Source organism: Alternaria arbusti (genome assembly GCF_024043155.1).
Source record: "Alternaria arbusti strain BMP 1465 chromosome Unknown scaffold_3, whole genome shotgun sequence".
Taxonomy (NCBI): Eukaryota; Fungi; Ascomycota; class Dothideomycetes; order Pleosporales; family Pleosporaceae; genus Alternaria; species Alternaria arbusti.
Window position 1 is genome coordinate 1,862,693 of NW_026249943.1, and position 23,942 is coordinate 1,886,634.

Sequence of the window (23,942 nt, forward strand, 5' to 3'; positions counted from 1 at the left end):
ACACGATTTCGCAATAAGAACAGACAGCAATCTGTCTGTGTCGATCTACCCATTGTCAACTAGGCATCTGCAATTGTTCCGAAGCCTGCAAACACGTACTACAGGCTTCCTTGTATTCCTACCCCGACTCTTATCGTTCTATTATCTCATACAATACGCGAGTCCTCTCCATTAGCCCGGCGAGTACGACCTCCATTCTTCGGCGCAAAGTTGCAAGCTCTGCGATCTTCGACTTCGTGGCCGCGTTTCCTCGTGAAATTAACAGCTTGTACCCGATCGCAACGAGAGGAGACGAAAATCTCCATGCGCATCGACTCTCCGGGGCTCGTGGCCACTTAATCGATACAACAGCTATTCAGGCTGATTGGAAGCTCGCCTCAGGGTCAGGCGCCGTTTTTTGGGTCGTAAAGGCCGTGGCTATACTTCTGCTAAGCACCCGGCAGTCTGAGCCTGCGACAGGTTAGCCTTCGGATCGTGAAGAGCAAGGTAAAATCTAGGCTGAGCCCATGGACGGTCTCCTCTTAGACACTCAACCCAGTTCCGGTGATGGACACTGTGTATCAAACTGATCTGGCTGATAGTTCGTGGGCATGTTAACAAATGCGAGAAGCTGAGTACGTATGCGCAACATCACAACGTCGCAAAGCAGCAGGAGTTATTTTATACCATATTGATTCTGCCAGGCCGCTGACGGGCGAGGCATACTACCTGAGATCATGAGATGTCCTCGCTAGGACCATGAAATATGGATATCGCAAGGAAAGATTGAAGAGGATACCGAATCACCGACTTTTGATGCGCCGTGAACAGATTCACGCCATCGTCGCAACCGAGTCCTCCATCGTGTTCCGAATCAGTGAAGCCATCCTATCTAGCACGACCGACCGGCTTGACCTCTCTTCGTTCCTTAGATGTACCACATAACATCCCTGAGGCCGCGTGCGTTCTGCATCGGCATCAACGGAGCGATCTCGACGTTCTGCTTGGATGAACCAGTAGAAGACTGCTGGTCTGCCTTGGACTCCTTCTTGCCAGACGAGACCGGGTTGTCGTTGAGATGAGCACGGGAACGGTCGGCAGCCAAGTGGGCGTAGTAGACCGCAGGGTGCAGGGACACCGGAGTAGTAGAGCGGACATAGTGGTATGAGTGCTCGAAGATAAACTGCTGGAGCTCGGCCGACAGCCACTCACCCTCGTTGAGAATGCACTGGTAGTGGATGGGGCGAGCTGTACCCTTGATGGCAACGTGGGCGCAGAGATAGAAGTCGAACTCGAACGGATGGGTGCAGCCAGACTCTACCAAAGTACCGGGAAGAGGGTTGCCGTTGCGGTCGCCCTTGCCAGCCTCAGGGAAGAAGCGGATATGGTGGCGCTTACCAGCAATGACGACAGTGAACTTGGGGATCTCCTTGCAGCCCAGCTTCTTGAAGCATTCTTTCATGTCATGGACTTCTTCCTCAAGGACAGCGGCGTACTGTCCCTCGCTCACGCCATCTCTAATATAGAGTACACGCTGAGGAGGCTTGCCCTGGCCGATCTTCTGCATCCAGTTCTTGGCCATGAACCCGAAGTGGTCGTTGATGTTGGAGGTTGTGACCATCTCCACGCGGTTACCGTTGGTCTGAACCTCAGCCCAGTACTTGGCGAAGTGGACGTCGGCGGATACCGTGATGGCAGCGAAGGATGCAGCCTCACCTGAAGCGGCTCCGGGAGCAGGATGAGAAACATCGGCGCCAACGACCATGGTTGGGATAGATGCTGACTTCGGGGCAACCTTGGGAATGAGCTGAGACTTCGCGACCGAGGTGGCTCCGCCAAGCTTAGCGTTGACCTTCATGCAGACATTGGAGATATACTGCGGTGAAGCCGACATGACATGCTTGGCCTGGAGAACCTGTGAAGCCACACCGAACCGGATGTCGCATGACTTCTTGATGCGGCGGTAGACGTCGACATTGCGGTCGTTGACGACGAAGAAGAGCAGATTAGGTGGCATGGCGTACTTGTTGCCAGTCTGGTTCCAGACCTTCTGGATCATCTCACCGCCATCAGCAAGGTTACCGGGACCCATCCATGGCTTCTTGCCATGCTGAGGGTGGGCGGCAACAAGTCCACCATGGGCTTCGTAGATCTGAACGAACTTCTGGAAGAAGGCCTCAATGGCTTGAGGAGGAGGGCTGCCACGACCTTGGACACAGCAGACACCCCACGCCTTGATAGGACGCTCCTTGTTGTTCATGGCGAACTTGCGACCGTCCAGCCTCCAGCGACCGGCGATCATGTCCGCGGGCTTGATGGTGGCCTCCTTGGAACCGGCGCCGAAGTGAACGGTGGGCGAAGGGAGAATACGAGCTGTCACCTTGGCAGGCGCGGAGCTAACCTTCAGGCCGTAGTGGCGGAGGTAGGGGTCATTCTGCCAGTTGAGCAACTTCACTCCCTGTTGAACAGCCGCCCAACGCTCCTTGGGAAGGGTGACGGCGAACTTGATCATGTTGGACGTCTGGGTATCGCTGAGCTTGGTGGTGTAGCGCTGGTTGCCGTCGATCTTCAGGACGTCGACAGGCATATAGACAGGCTCCTTGCGGATCTTCTTGGTCATCTTGACTACCGGCAGACCAGCCATGACAGTGACGCCATACTTCTTCTTAAAGTACTGAGCAACCGAGATCTTCTTGGAGCGGTCATCGGGATCCGGGAAAGTCGCCTGGGAAGCGTCCATGTTGACGAATTCATCGATCGTCCTGAGATCAAAAGTTAGTACACCACGCGTATGTAGTCGGCAAACCGAAAAGAACATCTTACCATTGCGTAGGCTCCTTAGTATGTGTCGTAGATACACCTACTTTCTTGAACTTGCGGAGGTCCCTCTTGAGCATGGAGCCCTTCCAGTCACGAGTGGCGTTCTTGTACATGGTGGCGAACTGAGGCGGGTTACAGTTGAAGACTTGGCCAATAGCGCGGGTGAGCTCTTGAGCACGCCAGAAGGTGCCGTTGGCGACATCGACGTTGACCGACAGTGACTTCTTGAACTTGTCGTCCAAAACAGGGCGAAGGGACGCGAAGACACCCTTGAAGGCTTCAACACCACCGCCAAGGTCGAAGCGAGTTTCTCCGCGCTGGAAGAAAGACTTCTTGATCTGGGTGTACTGCTGAGAAGGCCACTCGCGCATGACATGGTCAAGGAAGTTGATCGTGTCGATACACTCGTTGGACCAAGAAGCTTGACCATCGAGGAAAGCATTCAAGTTGATGAAGTCGACCTTACGAGTCCAGCGGACGTGGATGGTGTGCTTGTTGCCACGCGCACCCGGCTTGGTAGGACGGCCCTCCTCCTCATCGAGGTCGACAGTGATGCGGGTATCGTCACGGGGCAGACGCTTACCGGACCAAGCCAGCTTGTTGGTGTCCCAGACCCAGAGGTTGGCGGGCTCACCAAGCTCGGCCTTGATAGTAGGGGAGTTCCAGATCTTCTTCAGTAGGACACGCTTGGTGTAGTCGAGGGCGTCGCCGCTGTAGTTGAGCTTGTAGAAGTTAGTATCAAGTCAAGCTTGGGGGACGGGAAAACTTACATCATACTGATGGACGACGGTGTCGGGGGCCTTGACGACGTTGAAGGTGTTGAGCACGATGTTGGCGGCCTTGCCGAACTGGTTGAAGTTCTTGGGACGTTGAGGAAGAGAGCCCGGGATGGTGAGCTGATGGTCGTTAGCAAAGAGTATATTGTTGTGCCTCGGGGTGTAGAGGCTGGTGTCCTGGTAGAAGCGATGGGGAGCGGCGTCTTGGCCGACCATGATGAAGATGGGAAATGAGGGAAATTGGGATTATGAAGATAATGGGAAGGTATTGTGGAAATGAAAGATAGCAGAATCCAAATGGTGTTTGGAATAAGAATGAGGGCAAAGATGAGAGAAGGGTAAGCCACGGGGAGATGTAGCTCTTATGCTCACAACCTAGAGAGCATACCCATACCAATCTTGGTAGGATGCGAGCCCGAAGCTGTTTGCATTTGGGCAGTGCGGGGAGGTGTGTTTGCACGAATGATACATGCAAGATGCCCATGCGGCCTGAGACAGAGGAGTGTTTGTACTTACACCACGAGCCTGATACCAACCGGCAATACCAAGGAAATCGGAGATGTTCTTGAGGTCTCGGGGGTCGGTGTAGTCAACGCAAGCCCGAACGTTGGGATCGCGGTTGCCGTCGACACGGGGGATGGACTTCGGAGCGGAGCGCTGAGTAGGGTCGCGAGACTCAGAGGAGGAGCCATTGGATGAGCCGTTGGACTGCTTCTCGGCCTGCGCGCGCTTCTTGGCTGGACCGGCCATTGCGTACTCTAGAAGTCGTATTAGCGGTGTTCGAGAGCGAAGACGCGTTTGCCAGCGGAGTCAACCACGGCATGGAGCTTGCGTGATCAGAGGCGACAGTGGAGACACGTACCTTGATCTCAGATCTGAGTCGCCTGTGGGACTGACGTTGAAGGCGTGAGCGTTTGAACCGGATCGCTGATCGGGTCTGAGGCAAGTCAGCAAAGTTCAAAAGTAGAAGCTGCGAACTGATGTGCTCGCGACAAGGCGATAGAACAAAAAGCGATGTGCGATAAAGCATGGGAGAGGAGCGACATACAAAAGGAGTGTTGTTGGATATGATGTGTTGGGGTGGGAAACAAAAGGTGAGACTGCTGAAGTTATGAGCTCCAAAGCTATGCCAAGTCGGGGTCATGTGGTAGCGTCAAAAAAAAAGAGGGCAAGAACAATGAGATTGCTGTGGTGACCGTCGATAAGGGCGGTAACTGCGCGGCAGGTACCAGGACCTCGACGTGACACAGAGTACGCAGCGGCAGCAGTGCGATGATGATGATCACCATCATCGTCGTCATGGTGACTGAAGAAGAGGAATGCTTAATTGGGAACTTACTGGAAGGTGCTGAGCGCGGAAGACTGCCTGCAGTGTTGTTGACTGAACTGCCTGCAGTGACTATTGTGAGACCGGCTCTTGTTGCGGTTGAGGAAGGTAGGCTTGATGTTGGTGAAGTAGCTGCGGCTTGTAGAGGATAGAAGGCTTGTCCCTTGTCAGGATTGTCAAGTTAGGAAGGGAGGGGAGAGTAGTTGTCGTTGTAGTGTGAGGAAGGAAAGAGAGTTTGGGGCCGTAGGTGGGCAAGCTTATATGGATAGGCAGACTACGCTAGCTGCTGACATGTGAGGCTCGGACACGTACCGGAGGTGTATACAGGTAAAATATGAGGAATAAGCGGGGCACATGTTTGTCGACGAGGTGAGAATTGGTGGTGCTGTGACACTACTGAGGTAGCGCAGGATACGTGATAACCGCCTTTCGAGACCTGGTGAGAGACTGGTCAAGAGTCGCGGGACACAAGACGATGGCGCAATCTGAGCAGTTTATGGTAATGACAAGAGTCCCAAAGCCGGAGATGTTCAGAGAACCATGAAAAGTAATATGGTGATACGAGACGTGAGAATGTACAACTTGTGACAGTAGAATGAAAATGACACGAACACATGCCGGATCGATCCCAGCAGTGCAATAAACTGGAGACCAAGATGATCTTTGCTTGGAAGTGTGAGACCTCTAAAGTTGATCATGACAATGAGAATCCAATGAGTACATTCAGATACTGGGCCCTTCAAAGAAGCATGAAGCATTTCCCATGTGACCAAAGGACACTGATGGATACCAACCCGTCCATAACCCCGGACCAACCTGAACAGCTTCCAACGCTCGCTGACTGACGCAAGAACCTGACTGGGCATATCGAAGTGTCGGGTGCTTTTCTTTGAGCAGATTCTTCGGCGCGAGTTACAATCTATGTTTGAGATGGTCGAAACCCCGACAGCGATTCTGGAGGAGGGATTCTCTACAACCCCTGAGACGAAGCGAATAGGCTTCATGAGCGACAAGACCCGGAAATCCAGTCTAAACCTCTAATATGTGTGGCGTAGAAGGAAGGAAGCATGTCGGACAGGAAGGCGCGACGTTGCTAGTTCGGTGGCTAGCCCGATGACATCGAGTGGGGCAGTGAGCCATGACACCGATGCATGCGTGGTGTCGTGCCGTGCATTGTATGCGGGCTGCGAAGGGACATGATCAGCAACATAGAACTGGGAAAGAGATTCACGTAGTAGTAAATAGATAGATAACATGTGTGACGCATGAATAAGACATCAATTTAGATGATCTTCCTCCTTTCTATCCAGGAAGAGCTAGCTCATGAACCTTCGTCACTCGAATAGCATCACATCACAACCAAAGGAGGATAGATGAACCATCTTATCCATTAAGGACATCTAAGAAAGAGACTACAAGTCCTTCCACAAAGACTTCGATGAAAATGCCACCACTCAAAGGCGCAATCAAGAACCCAACGCCTCGCTCACACATATAGGCTGGCAAAAGCCAAGCCAAACCTCCATTATTCCATTAACGATACCCCAGGCGGCCCCCTCCCTTCCCTACGCTCTCAGTATCCGGATGTTTTGGTGATCGAGCCCGTACAAATGAGTAGAGAAGAATAAACGCCAATCCATGCAATGTTCTTGGTCTAGACAACCATTTTTCGAGTGAAGATAATCCGACTCTTTCTTGCTCAAACGCGGTAATGCCGGCGCACAAGCTCCAGTAAGATGAACGTTGGATACCTTTCCTAAGGCCCCCAAGCGTTTGCGCCCGCCATAGCTGGGTGCATGGGCATGTGTCCACCATTGCCGTATTTCTCTTGTATGCTCTGCAGCTGCTGCGCTGTTGTCGGGGTGGTGCCCCAGCGCTGTGGCTGCGGAGGACCCTGGCCCGGTGGAACGGGGATGGCATCAACGCTTCGCAGCAGAGCCACCAAACCATCAGCCTTGAAGCGCGTCTCTTTGTATGTGCTTGCAGGGGGAATGATGCCGAGGAGGAAGTTGACCCCACGAGGCAGAGGTGGCGGACCGGGAGCCTGGCCAACGGGTGTCGCACCAGTGGTGGCTAGGTTGCGGCGTGCAGCATCGAGACGGCGACCTGCTGCGCCCTTGAGAGGTGATTCGCCCCTAACGAGCTTGCGAGGCTGTCCACCGTCGTCCGCGTCATCGAGAGGGCGCTTTGGTGAGTTCGTGACGGGCATGAGGTTTCCGAGGTGTGGGGAGTTCGCAATGCCGGGAGACGCGAGGCGCTGTTGTTCGGCTACGATCTGGGGTGGTAGCGCAGGCATCGGTTGCTGCTGCTGTTGCTGCTGCTCTTCGATGGAGGGCATAACCGATGGCATGGTCGCTGGCATGACGGGCTTCATCTGTGTGCGAGGCGAGATGATGTGACGGACGGAGATCGGGTCGAAGGTCTGGGTCGCGAAGCGCTGCGAGAAGCGGTGCAGCTGAGGATCTTCAGGGAAGAGAGTCGCCATGCGCTGCTCTAGCTTCGTGATCTGGGCCAGCTCGCCGAACTGGGCTTCGTAATCATGGAAGAATGCGAAAAGCGATTTAGCCCTGTGAACGGTCTCAGGCTTAGCCGTGAGCTTCCCAACGACTGTCTCGAAGACGGCACGAGCATCTGAAGAAGTTAGTAGGAGACCTTATGCGTGGACCTTGTCACTTACTGGTGGAGTCATTGAGCTTGATGAGATGCTTGATGTACTCCAATGCGAATTGCTCATCCTCGGGGAACAGCTTCATACCCCGCTCAAAAATCTTCTGTGCGGCTGGTTCCTGGTAGCAGTGATGCTCAATGAGCGCACTGGCGACGTAGGCTTCACTCAGCAGCTTGCCCTTCTTGCGAGCCTCGGTGAAGATGCCACGGAAGCCACCAATCTCGCCCCTGGGATCTCCTTTGCCCTGAACACGGCGCATAGCCCGCATGAGAGCTATCCATGTGTACGTGAGTGTCTTCTTAAGGTTTTGTGTTTGCGCATTGTACCCGGCGGACATGGCCTGGAGTTGAAGGGCGAAAGCGTCCTCTTTCTCCTTCAAGCGACGCGCAGCAACGACTTCGTCCTCGTCGTCAGCATCCTCGTTCTGTTGTGCGATTGCGCGGGCTGCTTCGTCGGCAGCCTTCTGTGCCTCGAACTGCTCTTTCGCACGGGAGATGGAGTGTTCCTCTCGCTTCTTGACTTGTGCTGTGAGATCGTAGATGGTGTCGAGCAGCCTCTGGTATGGCTCTCGTACAGCCTTGCCCTTGGCAACAATACCTGCTTGGCCATCCTCGAAATCGGTGCGTTGCTCGACCTGGTTGGCCTTCTTGAAGGCTAGGAGACAGCTCTCAGGGTTCGCATCGATGCCGTCGTTAAGGAATTTGTCGCCTTCAGCCTGAATGTTGTTCTCGTAACACCACTCAGCTGCTTCGTACCACAGTTCTGGCCAGAAGCGGAGGGCCATGAGCGCATTCTTGTACAGGTGGAGTACACGCTTATTGTACAACTCCCGGTTGTCTGTAGCACACTCAAGCGGATCGCTCTTCTCCCACTGGATCCAGTTCTTCCATAGCTTCACTTGGTTCATGTACTCCTCGTAGCCATCGAAGCCGGCGGCGGGTGGCAGCTTGGGTAGTGTAGTTCGGTTGACGCCCCTTGTGATGTTGTTGTCGAGGACGTTGATGGCGCTGCGTGCAGTCATATAGGCAGGCGAGGTTTCTTGGAGTTGTTTACGGCCCTGTCGTCGATGTTAGCCTCGTAAATACAAGGAACTGAATGCACTGAGGCTTACTGTAACCTTGTTCAGACTCGTCTCGAACCTGTCGTAGTCTCGCCAGATCTCTAGGGTCGCGTTGTGTGGTACTGAAACAGCGCGTTGGTATACCTTGCGCAGAGTATCCATCTTCTGCATGTCCTGCCAGCTGCTGCCACCGAGAACACCAGGCCCAGATTTGAGCATCTCGATGTAGTCAAGCCAAAGCTTTCCAGCGTGAACATCCAGACCGACTGAAGTAAGGACGAACTCGTAAGCTTGTGTGACGGTCTGGCGGTTCTGTCCATTTTGGTCAGTGGTAAGGTTGAAGCGGCGACGGATGAAGTCGATGTAAGCAGAGTAGATGCCAAGCCATTGGGCTGAAGGAATAGAGCGACCGAAGAGGTGTTCGACCCTTGGCAGCTCGTCAAGCTCCGTCTCAAAGGCAATGTACTCGACCCATTGCTCGCCCTAGACATGTTAGTACATCACATGAGATATCGCCAGTCCTGCTTACTGATGAAGGGAAGATCTTGAAGAAGCGCTCAAAGACAGCTCGTGCGTCGTCATGCTTGTGTCGCCTACGGTGCTCCTCAATTAGACTCAACCACGCTTCGATGTCACCACGCGGATCTTCAGCAATGCGATCTTCGAGAATACCCACTCGGTCCTGAGGAAGACGAGCCTTTGGTAGAGAAGCAGACATAGGAGCTGGAGTAGCTGGGGCTACAGACGGGCGTGCCGAAGCAGCAGTCATGACGTCGGGAGCACCTGGCTTAGTAGCGTCTGCAACAGGCGTACTGCCGTTAGGAAGAGAAGCAACAGAGGGAGCAGGCTCATTGACAGCGACAGAAGCAGAGATGGAAGCGGGAGCCTGATCTTGTGCACTATGTAACTGTACATCTGGGTTTGGGAGTGTATTGTTTGGAGAGTTTGTAAAAGATGGCTGGGGAGTCTCTGAAGCTCCAGTAGCACTCAGTGTAGCATTCGCCTCTTGCGGCTGCACAGCGGGCTCCTCTTCCTCGTCCTCACTCTCGTCGACAAAACCACCCACAGTGCGCGGTCGCTTAGACGGCGGCGCTGCGGAGCCTTCTGTGGAGGTCTGAGTAGGCTGAGGCTGCACCCCATTCTCGCCCTCGGCGTCGGCGGCCGGTGGTGAGTTTGCGCCAGACTCTGGCTGCATCGATGCCGACTGGTAGGACTGCGGCGAGTATGTGGCGGCGGGGTCGTACTCGTCCTGTCCAGCGGCAGCGTCGGGCATGGTGTAACCGGCTGAAGGGTCGTATTCGTCCTTTTGCGCCTCGAGGAAGGCGAGCTCAGCGTCGTCCGCCATAGCTGTGGGTGCGTGAGAGCTGTGGTGGGCTGTCAGAATTGATCGCAAAGTAATGTTGGGCGTTGTATTACGATATGCTCAGGCGCGGGAGTGTTGTGGACAATGGATGTCTTTGTCGCGTGGTTAGTGTCTAGAAGGAGCGTCGAGAGGTGCGCGCGAAAGCGGGAGGCGCGATGCAGGTCTCCACGATGCGTCGGGCAGGTGCAAAGGTCGCGCCGATATGTTCCAAGATGCGCGCGGGGGTGGAGATGATGCGCCGTTCGCCGTGGTTGAGGTGGGTGGGCGCGTTGTCGTGAGAGGAGCAAAGGTTGCGAGTCGGCGTTGCGGGCTTGCTCTCGGCGGAGCCTGTCAGCCTCGTTCTTGGCGCTAGCTCAGACGGCGGCGTCATCGCTCAGGTACCGAACACATAGCCACCATTCACCGAACCACTGGACGATTGACGCGCCCCTCCAACAATGGAAGTCTGGGACTCGCGGTGACACCAATACCTGACGCGCATTCGAGTATCTCCATTTCCGGCGTCGCGCCTTCACTCAACAGCTGCCTATAGACGGCCACCTCACAAAGCACGCCTAACATGAACCCGCACATATCACTCCCAAGGCCGACGGGCGGACCTTCAAACTTTGGCTCGACCCCATCGACACGGCGGAATGAGGTCAAGATGCCGCGCTTCTTCAAGCGCATGTTCAAATTCCCCCAGATGGACTTTGAAATGGCCATATGGGAGATCATGAGCCTGATAATAGCACCCAAGAAGGTGTTTCGACAGATATACTACCATGTATGTATTCCTGGTCTCTGTGTGAGGATATGTAATTAACAGCGCGTGGAAACAAACCACCAAGACATACCACCGCCCCGACCCGTCGTTTACATACCTACTCTCCTTCTTCCTGACTCTCACATCACTTGCATGGGGCTTCGCATACGCAGATGGCTTTACACAGACCCTCCACATAACCATGGTCTTCATATTCGGGCACTTCTTGCTGCTTTCGCTATTGATAGCGACACTGTTCTTCTTTCTAGTCGGCAGATTATTAGGCCCAGACAACACACTGCTACCTGGACGAAGGAGAGGACTGTACAACTTAGGAGAAGACTCGGGCAAGGAAGAGCTCGAGTTTGGATACTGTTGGGATGTTGCCATTCGGGCCTTTGTTCCGGTCTGGGTGTTCCTCTACGTTGTTCAATTCCTGTGCATGCCACTGATAGGCACACACCATTGGTAAGTCTTAAACTTTAAACCCAAGGAATCAAGATATGCGCTGACTTGCCTAGGTTTTCGCTACTCCTTTCAAACACACTCTACCTCGCCGCATTGAACTACTACTTCATCATCACCTTCTTGGGCTACAAGGAACTGCCCTTCCTCCACCACACTGAGCTCCTACTCGTTCCAGTCGCCGTTATGGCCATACTGTGGTTTGTGTCGCTGTTCAGCTTCAACATGTCGACACACTTTGCACCGGTATTATGGACGGGGGCCAAGCTACGGAAACACGTTGGAGAACATTAAGAGGCCAGAGTATAAAAGGTTGCATATCTGCAACAGAAAGTGTCAGGGCGTCATAGTACAACAAGGCGTAGGATAATGACGAATGCATTAGAGTACCTCGAATACGGTTTTCAGTGATAATATCCAGGTCACAAGCGTGGGTAGTGGCAGACCAATCCCTACACCATACTCGTATCTTGCGTGATTGGGATAATTGATAGTTACATATCCACACATCTACATATATACACGAAGAAGGGTAGTTATCAAACCCTCAACCCAAACCACCCCACGTTACTCTATGTACATAGTATACACTATCTTACAAGTTCCTCTTCTCAAACTTCTCTTCGTAACACTGAATGCGATCACCCACCTTGAAGTCCTCCCAGCCTTCAAACGAAATACCGCACTCGGTATCCTTGCGCATCTGCTCGACGTCTTTCTTCTGGTTCTTGAGCGACTCGATCACGCCTAATAATTTGTGTTAGCATATGTTTCAACTGCAACCCGAGTGAGGAATGACCCACCATCATGGACAATCTTGTCGCTACGGAGTACCCTAGCCTTGGAACCCCTATCAACAACACCGTTCCTGACTTTACTTCCTGCGACCTTCATCTTCTTCCTACCACCGAGGCCAATCTCAAAGACAGCTGCGATCTCCACTTCACCCGTCACCTTTTGGATGACCTTTGGTGCGAGCTTCTCGGATAGCAAGTCCTTGACGTTTTCGACTACGCGGTAGATGATGTTGCTGTCAAGAATCCTGACGCCTTTCTCTTCTGCTAGTTTGGCAACATGTCCAGGAATCGTGGTGTTGAAGTTGACAATATGTCCCTTTGCGTCGGCGGCGTGCGAGATGTCGAATTCGGAGGGTGCGCCAACACCGTGGCGGAGGATGCGCGTAGACACCTCTGTGTTTCCGAGTGCGGAGACAGAGTCGATGACTGCTTCAACAGAGCCAGATACGTCTCCCTTGATAATGAAGGAGACGACCTCCGGACCAGCCTCTTTCTCCTCAGCGACTTCAGCTTCCTCGCCATTCTCGAGAGCCTTGGCAGCTGCTTCTTCGGCCGCACGACGCTCGGCCTCTAGGCGGCGAGACTCGTTGATGGCTTCCATGTCGCGCGCCATCTGCTCTCTGTCGACCTTCTCGCTACGAAGATCGGTCACCGAGCTCGCGTGCTGTTCATCTTGTGCTTGTAGCACTTCGTCGCCAGCGATGGGTTGATCACGCCAGCCGTCGATCTCAACAGCCATGCCAGGCCCGACTTCCTTGACGACAGCACCAGCCTCGTTGCGTAGAGTACGCACGCGTGTCCAGGTAGTTCCTGCGACAAGCGTTGTTCCTTGGCGAAGGGTACCGCTTCGGACTAGGACGGTAGCGACGCGTCCAGATTTCTTGGTGGTACCCTCAAGAACCCATCCTTCGACGGAGGTAGCAGGATCAGCGCGGTGATCCAACATCTCCGACAATGTTGAAATGGCTTCCTCCAGGTCGGCAATACCCTGTCCTGTCTTTCCACTAACGCAGACAGCCTGGATGTCACCTCCAAAGTCCTCAATCTCGATACCGTGGCGGCCGAGATCAAGCTTGACAGCATCTGGGTCAGCTTGCGCCTTGTCGATCTTGTTGATGGCGACAATCATGGGGACATTCGCCGCTTGCGCGTGCTTGATAGCCTCGACGGTCTGGGGCATGACAGAATCATCCGCAGCAACGACCAAGACAACGATGTCGGTAACGTTGGCTCCACGAGCGCGCATCGTCTCGAATGCAGAATGACCGGGGGTGTCAAGGAACGTGATCTTCTTTCCGTTTGCGAGTGGCACACTGAACGCACCAATGTGCTGTGTGATGCCACCAAACTCGGTAGCCGCCACACTAGTCGAGCGCATATAGTCGAGGATAGTCGTCTTGCCGTGATCAACATGACCCATGATCGTGACAACGGGTGGTCGTGCAGGAAGCTCGGCGTAGGCCTCAGGCTCAAGAGGTGCTGCGGGATAGAGGTCCCCATCGTCTTCCTGTGCCTGGAAGATCGGTTCAAAGTTGTACTCCTGCGCGATAAGGCCAGCATGCTCCGAGTTCAAAATGTGATCATTCTGTACATCCTCAAACCCTAGCTCTTCCAACTTTCGCACAAAGTCCTCTACTCTCAACCTAAGAGCACCCGCAAGGTTGGCCACGCTGATGTACTCTGGTAATGAGATCGGTGTAGGACCGGCCTTTGCCGACTGCGCTGCCTTCTTCGCCTCAGCCCGTAACCGCTTGCGTTCTTGCTTGCTGACGTGTGGCCGGTCTTCATCCTCCTCCTCGTCCCGTTGTATGCGTCGGCTCCTGCCCTTGTTTCCGCCCTGCCTTCGCGCGGGCTCTTCGTATCGGTTCTTGGACTCGTCCGGCTCGTCAAAGGCAAAGCGACTTCGCCTTCTCTCGCTGTCCACGTCATTGCGTCGCCTGCTATCCTCTTCTATCTGCCATCTTGCCGACTGTTCGATGTCCATATTGCCCTTCGACTTCTGCGCCCAGGCTTCTGCAGCATCCGATATTGATTCCTTGTAACGTTGCGGCGGTGTATACATGGCCGTTTTCTGTGCTGGTTGTTCCTGCCGTTGAGGCTCGCGGAGCACCGGCTTCGATGGGCACATATTGCTCGCGTGCTCCTTCGATCCACAGTGGAAACATGTCCTCTGCGCGTTCATGTCCCTTGCAAGTGGTGTGTAGGGCTTCGAGGAGTTTGAGGCCGCGTTACCCAACAGCTTTGATATCTCATCTTGATCCAGCATCTTTCTTTGCGGTGCAGGTCTGGGAGCCTGCGGTGATCTTCGGTCGTCTAATCCGAACGGGGAGCGTTCGGGCTGTGGGTCGTTTCGTCGTCTGAGGTGACCGGAGCCAAATGCCGGGGTGTTGACCTGTGGTCTCGAATCCATATTGACGGTATAGCGATTCTGGGGCGGTGGTCGATGGTCATTGCCACGCTCGTTGCCGGTCGTCCTCCGTACACCAGGTGCAAATCGGTCTCTGCTCTGGTTCCGCCCTGGCCCATCGAAAGGACCGCCTCTGTTCATTGCGCGGCGCTCTGGTGGGAATTGCCGTGACGCCTGGGATTGAGGCGGCGGCGCTTGTGCTGCTAATGATGCTCTCATCCTATCTGCAGGCGACATGAATCCTCCTTGCTGCGGCTGAGGGGCGCTGGCGGCCAGCGCCTGCCGCATGCGCTGTGCCTGCGACATTGGCTCCTTGCGCTCATTGGCATCTTTGTATAGGATGGCCTCGGCCGACTGCGGGGCTCTGCTCGACGAGTTGAGTTGTCGTCGCTGTGTAGCGTCCGACGATGCAGCGAGCGTATTCGAGATAGCCAATTGACGAGTGGCGCAAAAGATGCAAACGTCGCGGGTTGATGAAGCCTGCCATTGTCAGTCATGGTACTTCTGTTAGTAATCGGCTTTGCTTTTCCTCACCCGAAGTCCACGCGCTCTCCGCATATTGGGCGATGTGGTGCGTGTTGGTTTCGAAGATGTTGGAGTGCATCAAAAGTTTGGAAATGTCCCGCCGACGGATCCTTGCCTCGCCCGTCGGTCCTAGCGCAGCGCCACCCGTGGACAGTTTGGGGGATTGGCCACACTTTGCAGCTGCACGCTTCGACTTAGAATTACTATCACGGACGCGATGCTTTTGACATCGGATGATACAATGACGAGGGTGGGCACAGTGTTCAGCCAATCGGGCAATACACAAGTTCAACCGCCGTAATGTCGAGATACTTGGTACCATCTCGTCGCATCATTCAATAGAGGTATGGAAGATAACAGCTTATGATCATGATCCAATAATTCATCTACAACCAGCTTACTCCTTGGCTTCCTTCAACCTCAGCTTAACACCATCCGCGGGACATGTCGTCAAGCTGAGCCCATTCCTGACATAACCCATACCACCCTTCTCCTTCGGCTCCCAAGTATTACCAACACCCTCAATCGCCTCAAACCTCTGCATCAACCTTACAACTACATACCCAGCTTCTGTCAGGGCAAACTGCTGCCCGATGCAGATTCTTGGGCCGCCGTTGAAAGGAAGATACTCCCACCCACTCTTCCTTCCGTTCCAGCGCTCAGGTCGGAATTCTTCAGCGTCGGGACCCCAAAGATCAGCACGACGGTGCATGATGTATACACTGTAGTCTATTTGCATGCCCTTCTTGACGTAGAGAGGTGCTGTGCCATCTGGACCACCGCCCACGGGAAGGGTAGAATCCTTGAGGGCACGGCGACCATCAACAGGGACGACAGGGTAAAGACGCAGAGTCTCGTTCAAAACCCACTGCAAATAGTTGCAAGACTTCAGCGACTCGAAAGTAATGTTCTTGGGGTTCGAATAGGTGCCGAAAGTCTCCAACACAACGCTGCGTAGGGCGTTGTAGACTTCTGGGTGCTCTGAAAGGAGCATGAAAACGTACGACAGTAGCGATGCCGTGGTGTCGCGACCGGCTAGTAGAATTGATATCAGGTGTTCGCGAAGCTCGATGGGGTTGCGGGTAGATTCCGCAAGTCCATCAAGGAAGACGTATTTTTGCTTGCCATGCGACTTCTCCTGGATAGTACCCTTCTCCTTTGACAATGCGAGTTGGACGTAGTGGTCAATGAACTCGTGGCAGCGTTTGCAGTGGTCTTTGAACGTCTTGTCGTATACGAGCCAGTAGGCCTCTCCAAGGCGGCTAGCTTGGGCAATGGTGTTCTGCGCCTGGTCGAAGGACGTGGCAAAGTCTTGCTCGTTAACAGCCATTGGGGGCTTACTAGACTTGTAGTCGGGTAGTGATGCGAGCTGAGAGTCAACGCTCTCGCCAAAGAGGAACTCTGTGGCGCTGTCGAGCGTCAGGCGGAAGAAGAGCGGCTTTAGGTCTGTGACATCTGTCCAGCCGTCTGAGTTGGTAGGCAGTACGCGCATCATGTTCTTCATATGTTCTTCCTCAAGGTCCAAGTCGCTGACTTGGTCGCGAGCGAACTGTGGCCGAAGTAGTGACCTCGCATGCGCCCATTGCTCGCCGTCGCTGGAAAACTGCGACATGTCAGCGTCCAACGTTCTTGTCGCATTCCTGACAATACTACTTACAATGCCATGGCCGAGTAGTGGAGCAAAGTTCCCGTTTCGCCTTTCTCCTAATCCGTAGTCCTTGAATTGCGTGGCCAGTATAGCCTGGATGTTTCTTGGTTCCACCGTGAAGTATCCCTCTGCGCCCATGATTTTTTGATGGAATGTGTTGATGATCTTGCCTTCCCTCGCGCACGCATCATCGACGCGATCTTTCAAATACTGCGGTATACGGGATTGTTTGTCCGCCTTCATTATTTTGGCAACATTCTGGAGTCCAAGGGGATCGAATGGAGATTGCTTCGTCTCAGGGGCGGGTAAACAGCCCAATTGACGTGCTCTAGCAGCATGGCGGCGCGAGATAATGATCGAGGAGATGATCTTGTAGAGGACAAAAGAAACGCCAGCCCAAGCGGCTAAGAGGATGGAGTTGTGCATGTTGGTAACAGAACTATGTGAGGTGAACACGCAGCCGTGGCAGCTTTCGTCTGTTGGAGAGAAGCAACCTCTCGAGAAGAATTGACCCTGTTTAAGTATCTAGTTATAGAACTCAATCGCACTACCAACGCGCCAGGGTCCTTGTGGCGCTTCCGCTGCAGCAGCCATTCACGTAAACTGCCGCAAGGATAAAGAGGAGCCAGACCCACGAGGCGTACACATGTTTACGGGCGTTAGTTCCTCGGAGCCCCATCGCGCCCTGTTTGCACACGGGAGCGGATAGTTATGACCTCCGAGCTCGTTTTTGAGTACTACGGGTATTCTGCTTTGAGTTTACTGGGTCTGCTCCATGGAAATGCCACGCGTTCCCCGCATTTTGCATCGGACATCTTGGCTCTGGCGAAGTCGTATTTTTTACTCGGACGAATTCTGTCCATTTCTGTCCATTTCTCGCGTGCAATACGCCTCGGTAATTATGGTTGTGCGACCGTTGCGTCGGAGGCTAGAGAGATCAGGCGCATGTAAGGGTCGCTTAGGAGTAAAGTGCCATCTTTTACAATAGAATGGATCCACTTGCAGCGCTTCTTGATTACTCGATAAGCCGTGTGTCTAGACGCCTGTCTCGTAGCAACTCGCAGCAGCAGTGCGTATGATTGTGCAGAAGAGGGAGGTCGCAGCCTGCAGACGTGCGAGTACTGCGCGCATCTGGCTGCCAAGGAGTCCGAAGCTGGTGAAACTTGCGAGATGCCACCAAGAAGACAGGCCGTTCCCGACGCGCGTGGTCGCTTGCTCCCAATGGGGGAGATGTTTGCTTCCGATAACACCTAGGCAGCCATCGCAGGAATCTTCGATATACAGCCTTTGCCCGCTTGACCTTGTTCCAGCAGTTCAGTCGTTGACTCCCCTTATCTGTTCGTACCCTGTAGCCTCCTCCGCTTTGATGAGCGCCAAATTGGCGGTGCAGACTCTCCACTGTTCTCGGTCGCGCACACATACCACGAAAAGATGTTCTGTTAACGAAGTAGAAGACCACAACAGTGTCGCAGGCAGCTGAGTCATAATTTCTTACAGTCTGATACGTTGGGCGCAAAGTCCCAACACGGCCTAGTGAGCCCGGAATAGTTCCGTGCTGGTGAGTCGCTCCAGTCGTGACTCCCTCACTCAAACCATGGAAAGAACGACCACTCTACCAGTTGAGACTGAAGCTGCGCGTCACACCAAGATCATCAGGCGCGATGTGAAAGCAGCCTGAAACCCATAAATAGTCGACTTTGGTGCCCACAGCACCACCTCGCTCACGCGCCGGGCATCATTGCGCATCGCACTACGCAAGTCAACCTTTAAAGAATCTACTTCAGCTACACGACTATGGACACTGGTTGGGACGAGTTGGAGCGCATGGTGCATGCAGCATCAGCCTCTGACGCGCAGATTGCTTCCCAATACCCTACACCGGAAACTATCGAGCGCTGGATGCGACTCTTTGGATATTCCCGTATCGAAGCTGTCCGTCTCATCAGTGATCAACGCGGAGATGGTTAGTGACACCGCTTCGTTCTGGTTATCATATGTGGATTTGTCATGTACTGATTCCTCTCTACAGTCACCCGGGAGCGAATTACCGACGATCATTGGGAACTTGTCCGGACCGAAAAAGAAGCTATAGGCTACGATCGCGAGGCTTATGAGCACAATCTTTCCCTCCTCACAGTCTTCAAGAGTCAGAGCGCCTTCATACCAGCCTCTGGGGCTGATGGGGAAATGATGCTTCTTTTCAGGTTGGGTGGGCTGTTGAACACTGCAGAGAAAGTGAAAGAGGTTGCCAGCCTGGACCGTGTACCCGTCGAGCAAGAGGGAATGAGTGAGATGGGTCCCGTCAAGTTTTGTCTGGTGGACAAAGACGCACAGAAAAAACTGGAGGAATGGCTCACGCAGCAGTCCGTCCTCCAGCGATAGCTGCGACTCTGACGGGGTTATCCGAGGGAGAACCAGTGCTAGTCAGTATTGCAATCATCTCAGCATGACGCTGGGAATAGCTGTACCATGCGCTCATGAACAGGTCGCCGAATGCAACACAATCAAATCCATCTAAGATCGGCTGCGGCTGGAACAGCAGCCAGTTTGAAAAAGAGAATCCCAATAATTACCTCCCACACTGGACACCAGAAATCACGTCAGAGTCGACATTATCTTAGGATTCTGCCAACTTCGTTTTCCATGCTAATGTAGACTGCAGCGCATCTGTTCAATTACCTCCGTTTACGAGGTGCAGCGACCCACTAGTTCTCACATAAGAAAAAAGCAGATCCGAGGAAGCGCAGCGACTGATGGGCTGATGCTCTTTCCGATCTTGTGATGGGCACCTGCCCGAAGGGGCGTAAAGCCATCTTACCGATGAACAGCCCACCTCGAGCATGAGATCCTCAAATGAACAGTTAAATGCAACGTACACATGCCGACGACAACCAATTCCTAGAATAGCGACATCATCACTAAGCATCGTCTGTGGGTAACTCGGCGAATCAGGATCAGCTCAGCCACGACCACGATACCGCTTACGGTCAACCGCAGCCACAAGCGGCACGTCATCAACACTGCAGTTCAGCTGTGCTGATACATTACGGCGCGATCGGCGGAACTATCAATCGACTAATGTTTGGAGCTGGAGGAGCTGAGGCTGCTGATGTAACAACACGGAGATCACCACGAAGATCTCGGTACAAATTGGGAAACCCCCATGTCCAACCTGAAAGCCACCCCAAGTATCTACATGACTTTCGACATGTTGTAAAAGGGACACACGAAATTCTTTGTTGCGTTCAACGAACATCCAATGACTGCGCATACATACCATGCCTCAACGCCCCTCGCAGGAGCAAGACCTACAACACTTGCTACCATCGACCATGACTTCTTCCAAGTTCTCATCTAACAGACCGATACCTGCGATCACTCTTCAATTGGCTACCGACGATCAGAGCGCACAGTACAGTCAAGCGCTACCTCATGGCGGTTTCGAGGAGCTCAAAGAAGCGGCAAACGAAGACAGGGTACGCCCTCAACAAAGAAGTGCCGTAAGCGAGCATCAGCGGTACTAACATATATTCAGGACCTCAAAATACGTATCCGGAAATTACGCGTCATATCGCGCACCCTCGCTCTCTTCATCTCTATCGCAGTTCTCGTCCTCACGGCCCTTACACTGCACAAGTTCCTCAGCACACGCAGTATCCACCGCGTTGTCCGACTACCCAGTGGCGAGAACATCTTACGCACGCCCTGGGCGAAGAATACACGGGCATGGCCAACGTACATGTACTTTGGCGTCGCGGCCGTCTCCGTACTGCTCAACTTCGCAACGATCTTTTCGTACAAGTGTGGTATCGAACAGGCTAATGTAGCCGCTGTTGTCACGAGTACCTTTAGCTGGGTCAATATGCTGGGGAACTTCATTGTGTGGTGTGTAGCCGCTACTGTGTATCGCACCGAGAAAGATAAAAATGGAAAGAGCGATGATCTTTGGGGCTGGACGTGTAGTTCTGGTGCGAGGGCAATCCAAAAAGAGTTCGTGGGCGACATTAACTTTAGCAGCTATTGTAATGTGCAGGTAAGTCGACGGGTCAGAGAAATTTGAGGGAAGGGCTTGCTGACGCAGTGTGTAGAGTGCGAGTTGGTATGTTGGTATTGTGCAGGCCTGTGCTGCATTACTGACCGTGGTAATTTTTGTGCTGGTTTTCAGGAGGAGGAAGACGAAGAAGGCGGTGGAGCAGAGGCTGAAAATGCATGGCCTCGAGCCGAGTAGATGTTGACCGGAAGGACCCCCGCCGCATAGGAGGCGAACCCACAGCAACAACCGGTCTATCGCCAGGTACCAGCCTTGCGTACCGTTTGATACCCAGCACAAGAGTCTAGGATACGATCCAGTCACCCCAAACGACCGCACCCAGCCATCTTCGGCCCCAAACCCGTCTCCTAAATTCTGCGCAGCATGGTGTATTCATACCCACCTCATCCACATTTTCTACAGTCCACGCTAGTCTCTATCACGTTGAGATAGCGTACCTGCATGCACCGACCTCGCAAACCACTCCCTGAAGTCCCTGCTTACCAAAACAAGCGGGACCCTTTTCCAAGAACGGACAACAACATGCATGCGCAACGGTTACCACCCAAGGAACGACAAGCTCAAAAGGTACTAAGACAGGTCGTAAATAACGCTTGAGATGCATGCCAGTATCGCAGATTCCACGAGGAAAAGCTGGATAAGAAAGGAGGAGGGTGGGAGCATGGGGCAACGACGCGCGAGAGGGATATGTTTTAAGAACGGAGAGACACCCGTTGTAACCGATATCCAGAAACAAAGTACATAATACATTTGTTTACCACAACCGTTACTGAAGTGCAGTGATGCGAAACATGCTGGTATGTTAGAGAAGAACAGAAGTGACATGAGGATGTTATTCATGAGACTGACAGTACAAGCAGTGCGCACGATCGTTACCAACCTGGCTATGCGCCACCATCTTTCTACTCACTGCCGTCGCTTCTTCCCAGGAGACGCAAGACGAGTGTGATCGAGAATGCTTGCTTCTTAGGGTTGAGACGCTTGAACGAGAGTATGCGAAGATAGAGCAAGCTCTGGTAAGTCAAGGCCAATCTACTTCTATGGCGTTCATCATGCTGACAGCGGAACAGTATCCTGGTGGCTACGCGTATTCTTCGACTAGTGCTCAGTCGTATTACCCAACATCTGCCGTCTTTACCGCAACTCCAACCTCATCAAGCAAATACTACACCACCTTTGGCACATTTGGTCTACCTCAAAGTTCAGCCTATAGCTTCGTTGGTTCCTCATCACCCATTCTGACATCTGCCGTCTCCACTGCAACGCCGAGCTCATCAAGCGAATACTATGCTAGCTTTAGCACATCCGGCTTTCCTCAAAGCTCAGCATCCACCTGGGTTGTGTCCTCCTCATCCATGGTCATCAGCTATGTAACCACGCAACCTTCAGTCTCAGCTACGCCTTCATACGCAACGACTCCATCCCAAAGTTCAGCCGCTACCTTTGTCGTTTCCTCCTCATCTCTAGTCATTAGCTATATGACCGCGGAGACCTCAGTGCCAGCCTCTACTTTTACTGTTCCCTCCCCATCCATAGTCACAAGCTATGTGATCACGCAGCCTTCGGTGTCAGCCACGCCTTCCTACGCACCACCTCCACCAGAGCCCACAGCAAGCGACACACCACCCGAACCCACCAACCCCAACATCCCCACCCACCCCGGCTACCGCTCAGTAGCCTACTACGGAAATTGGGACATCTACGCACGCAACTTCCAACCCCAGCAAATACCCGCAGAGCGACTCACCCACCTGCTCTACTCCTTCGCCGACAACAAGCCCGACGGCACCGTCTTCCTCACCGACACATATGCCGACGCGGAAAAGCACTATCTGACTGATTCCTGGAACGACGTGGGCAACAATCTTTACGGATCGATGAAGCAGCTTCAAATCCTGAAGGCCAAGAATAGGAACTTGAAGGTGTTGCTCAGTGTAGGTGGTTGGACGTATACAAAAGTTGCCAAGCACATGGATGGGCCTATGGCTACGGACGCAGGCAGACAGCGCTTTGCGTCTTCGTGTGTGGAGTTGATTCGCGACTATGGCTTCGATGGCATTGATGTGGATTGGGAGTATCCTACCGACAAGGAGCAAGGCGGGCAGTTACTTGCGCTGTTGAAGGAGACCAGAGGTCAGATGGACCAGTATGCCAATACGCTTGTGTACGAAGATGAGTCTGGATCCGAGCTAAAGCCCAAGTTCCTCTTGACTATTGCTTCGCCAGCCGGGGAGAAGAACTACAAGCATCTGCCCTTGAAAGAGATCAGTGCAGTCACAGACTTTATCAATCTGATGGTAAGTATTGGCTTCTCCAAATGCAGCAACAAATAAACTAACGCAAAGATAGGCATACGACTACGCTGGCTCCTGGGATGACCAGACTGGCCATCAATCGAACCTTTACCCTTCGACCTCGACTCCCCTGAGCACGCCCTTCAATACAGCTTCCGTTCTGGCCGCCTACAGCGCCGCGGGCGTTCCTTCCTCCAAGCTCAATCTTGGCATGCCGCTTTATGGTCGCTCCTTCACCAACACTCAGGGTCTAGGAACGTCGTTCAGTGGCATCGGCACCGGATCGTTCGAGCGAGGCGTCTATGACTTCAAGGACTTGCCCCTTGCAGGTGCACAGGAGTACTACGACGAAGCGAGTGGCGAGTTCGTCAGCTATGATACTGTGGCCATGGCGCTCAAGAAGGTCGACTACATTGCAGAACAAGGGTTGGGTGGCGCAATGTGGTGGGAGATCAGCGGTGACAGGACAGATGACAGCGGGAGCATCGTGACAAACGTGAGTCGTGGACGTCTGAGAGTGGAGACGAGCTTGCTAACGTATAAAGGTTGTCGAGAAGATGGGCAGCGGGAGTGGTGCAGGCATCGAGTCATCGCCCAATTGGCTGCTGTATCCTGACTCCAAGTTCGATAACTTGAGGAATGGCGTGTTGACGACACCTCAGGTCGCGGGGCGATTGCGCAGGGGGTGAGTCGTTGATGCAGGTGCAGCTGTTGGCGAGCATGTCAGGTGGTGGTGCAAACCTAGAATCGCGTAAGTTATTACTGATCGCCATCGGTAAACGTTGAGATGGAGCATCGGTGGCGCGAGCATTCATGCGTTCGCATACATGTAGTAATAAAACTTGTCATATACCCTACCCTTGAGATATCTCGCTTATTGCCAAGCTGGAACATCATCTAGGGGACTGGACCCGCGTGACACAGTTGCAGCAGTGTTTGAGGCTCTGCTACCCTAGGTGTAGGCGGTAGCGCGGAAGCCATGCTGCTTCTGGCGTAGATCATCTTCGATATATTGCC

The 23,942-nt window shown here is 53.4% G+C and overlaps 8 protein-coding genes across 8 annotated transcripts; 4 read left to right on the forward strand and 4 right to left on the reverse strand.

The window, feature by feature from the left end:
• Positions 1-907: 907 nt before the first annotated feature.
• J4E86_003298 (uncharacterized protein) lies at positions 908-4,325 on the reverse strand (the record flags this gene model as incomplete). Its single annotated transcript, XM_051443854.1, has 4 exons — positions 908-2,741; positions 2,803-3,521; positions 3,570-3,695; positions 4,092-4,325. The coding sequence occupies 4 exons, from the start codon at positions 4,323-4,325 to the stop codon at positions 908-910; spliced, it is 2,913 nt and encodes a 970-aa protein (XP_051305349.1).
• A 2,333-nt stretch (positions 4,326-6,658) lies between these two features.
• Positions 6,659-9,975, reverse strand: J4E86_003299 (uncharacterized protein; the record flags this gene model as incomplete). The annotated part of the gene is made up of 4 exons (XM_051443855.1): positions 6,659-7,533; positions 7,580-8,627; positions 8,682-9,113; positions 9,160-9,975. 4 exons carry the CDS (start codon positions 9,973-9,975, stop codon positions 6,659-6,661), a joined length of 3,171 nt encoding a protein of 1,056 aa, XP_051305350.1.
• Positions 9,976-10,552: 577 nt separating this feature from the next.
• Positions 10,553-11,497, forward strand: J4E86_003300 (uncharacterized protein; the record flags this gene model as incomplete). The annotated part of the gene is made up of 3 exons (XM_051443856.1): positions 10,553-10,759; positions 10,824-11,206; positions 11,260-11,497. 3 exons carry the CDS (start codon positions 10,553-10,555, stop codon positions 11,495-11,497), a joined length of 828 nt encoding a protein of 275 aa, XP_051305351.1.
• Positions 11,498-11,798: 301 nt separating this feature from the next.
• On the reverse strand, positions 11,799-14,965 carry J4E86_003301 (uncharacterized protein; the record flags this gene model as incomplete). Its single annotated transcript, XM_051443857.1, has 3 exons — positions 11,799-11,950; positions 12,007-14,887; positions 14,942-14,965. The coding sequence occupies 3 exons, from the start codon at positions 14,963-14,965 to the stop codon at positions 11,799-11,801; spliced, it is 3,057 nt and encodes a 1,018-aa protein (XP_051305352.1).
• A 364-nt stretch (positions 14,966-15,329) lies between these two features.
• J4E86_003302 (uncharacterized protein) lies at positions 15,330-17,006 on the reverse strand (the record flags this gene model as incomplete). Its single annotated transcript, XM_051443858.1, has 2 exons — positions 15,330-16,535; positions 16,590-17,006. 2 exons carry the CDS (start codon positions 17,004-17,006, stop codon positions 15,330-15,332), a joined length of 1,623 nt encoding a protein of 540 aa, XP_051305353.1.
• Positions 17,007-18,374: 1,368 nt separating this feature from the next.
• Positions 18,375-18,962, forward strand: J4E86_003303 (uncharacterized protein; the record flags this gene model as incomplete). The annotated part of the gene is made up of 2 exons (XM_051443859.1): positions 18,375-18,543; positions 18,610-18,962. The coding sequence occupies 2 exons, from the start codon at positions 18,375-18,377 to the stop codon at positions 18,960-18,962; spliced, it is 522 nt and encodes a 173-aa protein (XP_051305354.1).
• Positions 18,963-19,912: 950 nt separating this feature from the next.
• Positions 19,913-20,808, forward strand: J4E86_003304 (uncharacterized protein; the record flags this gene model as incomplete). The annotated part of the gene is made up of 3 exons (XM_051443860.1): positions 19,913-20,056; positions 20,116-20,613; positions 20,746-20,808. The coding sequence occupies 3 exons, from the start codon at positions 19,913-19,915 to the stop codon at positions 20,806-20,808; spliced, it is 705 nt and encodes a 234-aa protein (XP_051305355.1).
• Positions 20,809-21,986: 1,178 nt separating this feature from the next.
• Positions 21,987-23,614, forward strand: J4E86_003305 (uncharacterized protein; the record flags this gene model as incomplete). The annotated part of the gene is made up of 3 exons (XM_051443861.1): positions 21,987-22,928; positions 22,981-23,421; positions 23,471-23,614. 3 exons carry the CDS (start codon positions 21,987-21,989, stop codon positions 23,612-23,614), a joined length of 1,527 nt encoding a protein of 508 aa, XP_051305356.1.
• Between the last annotated feature and the right edge of the window lie 328 nt (positions 23,615-23,942).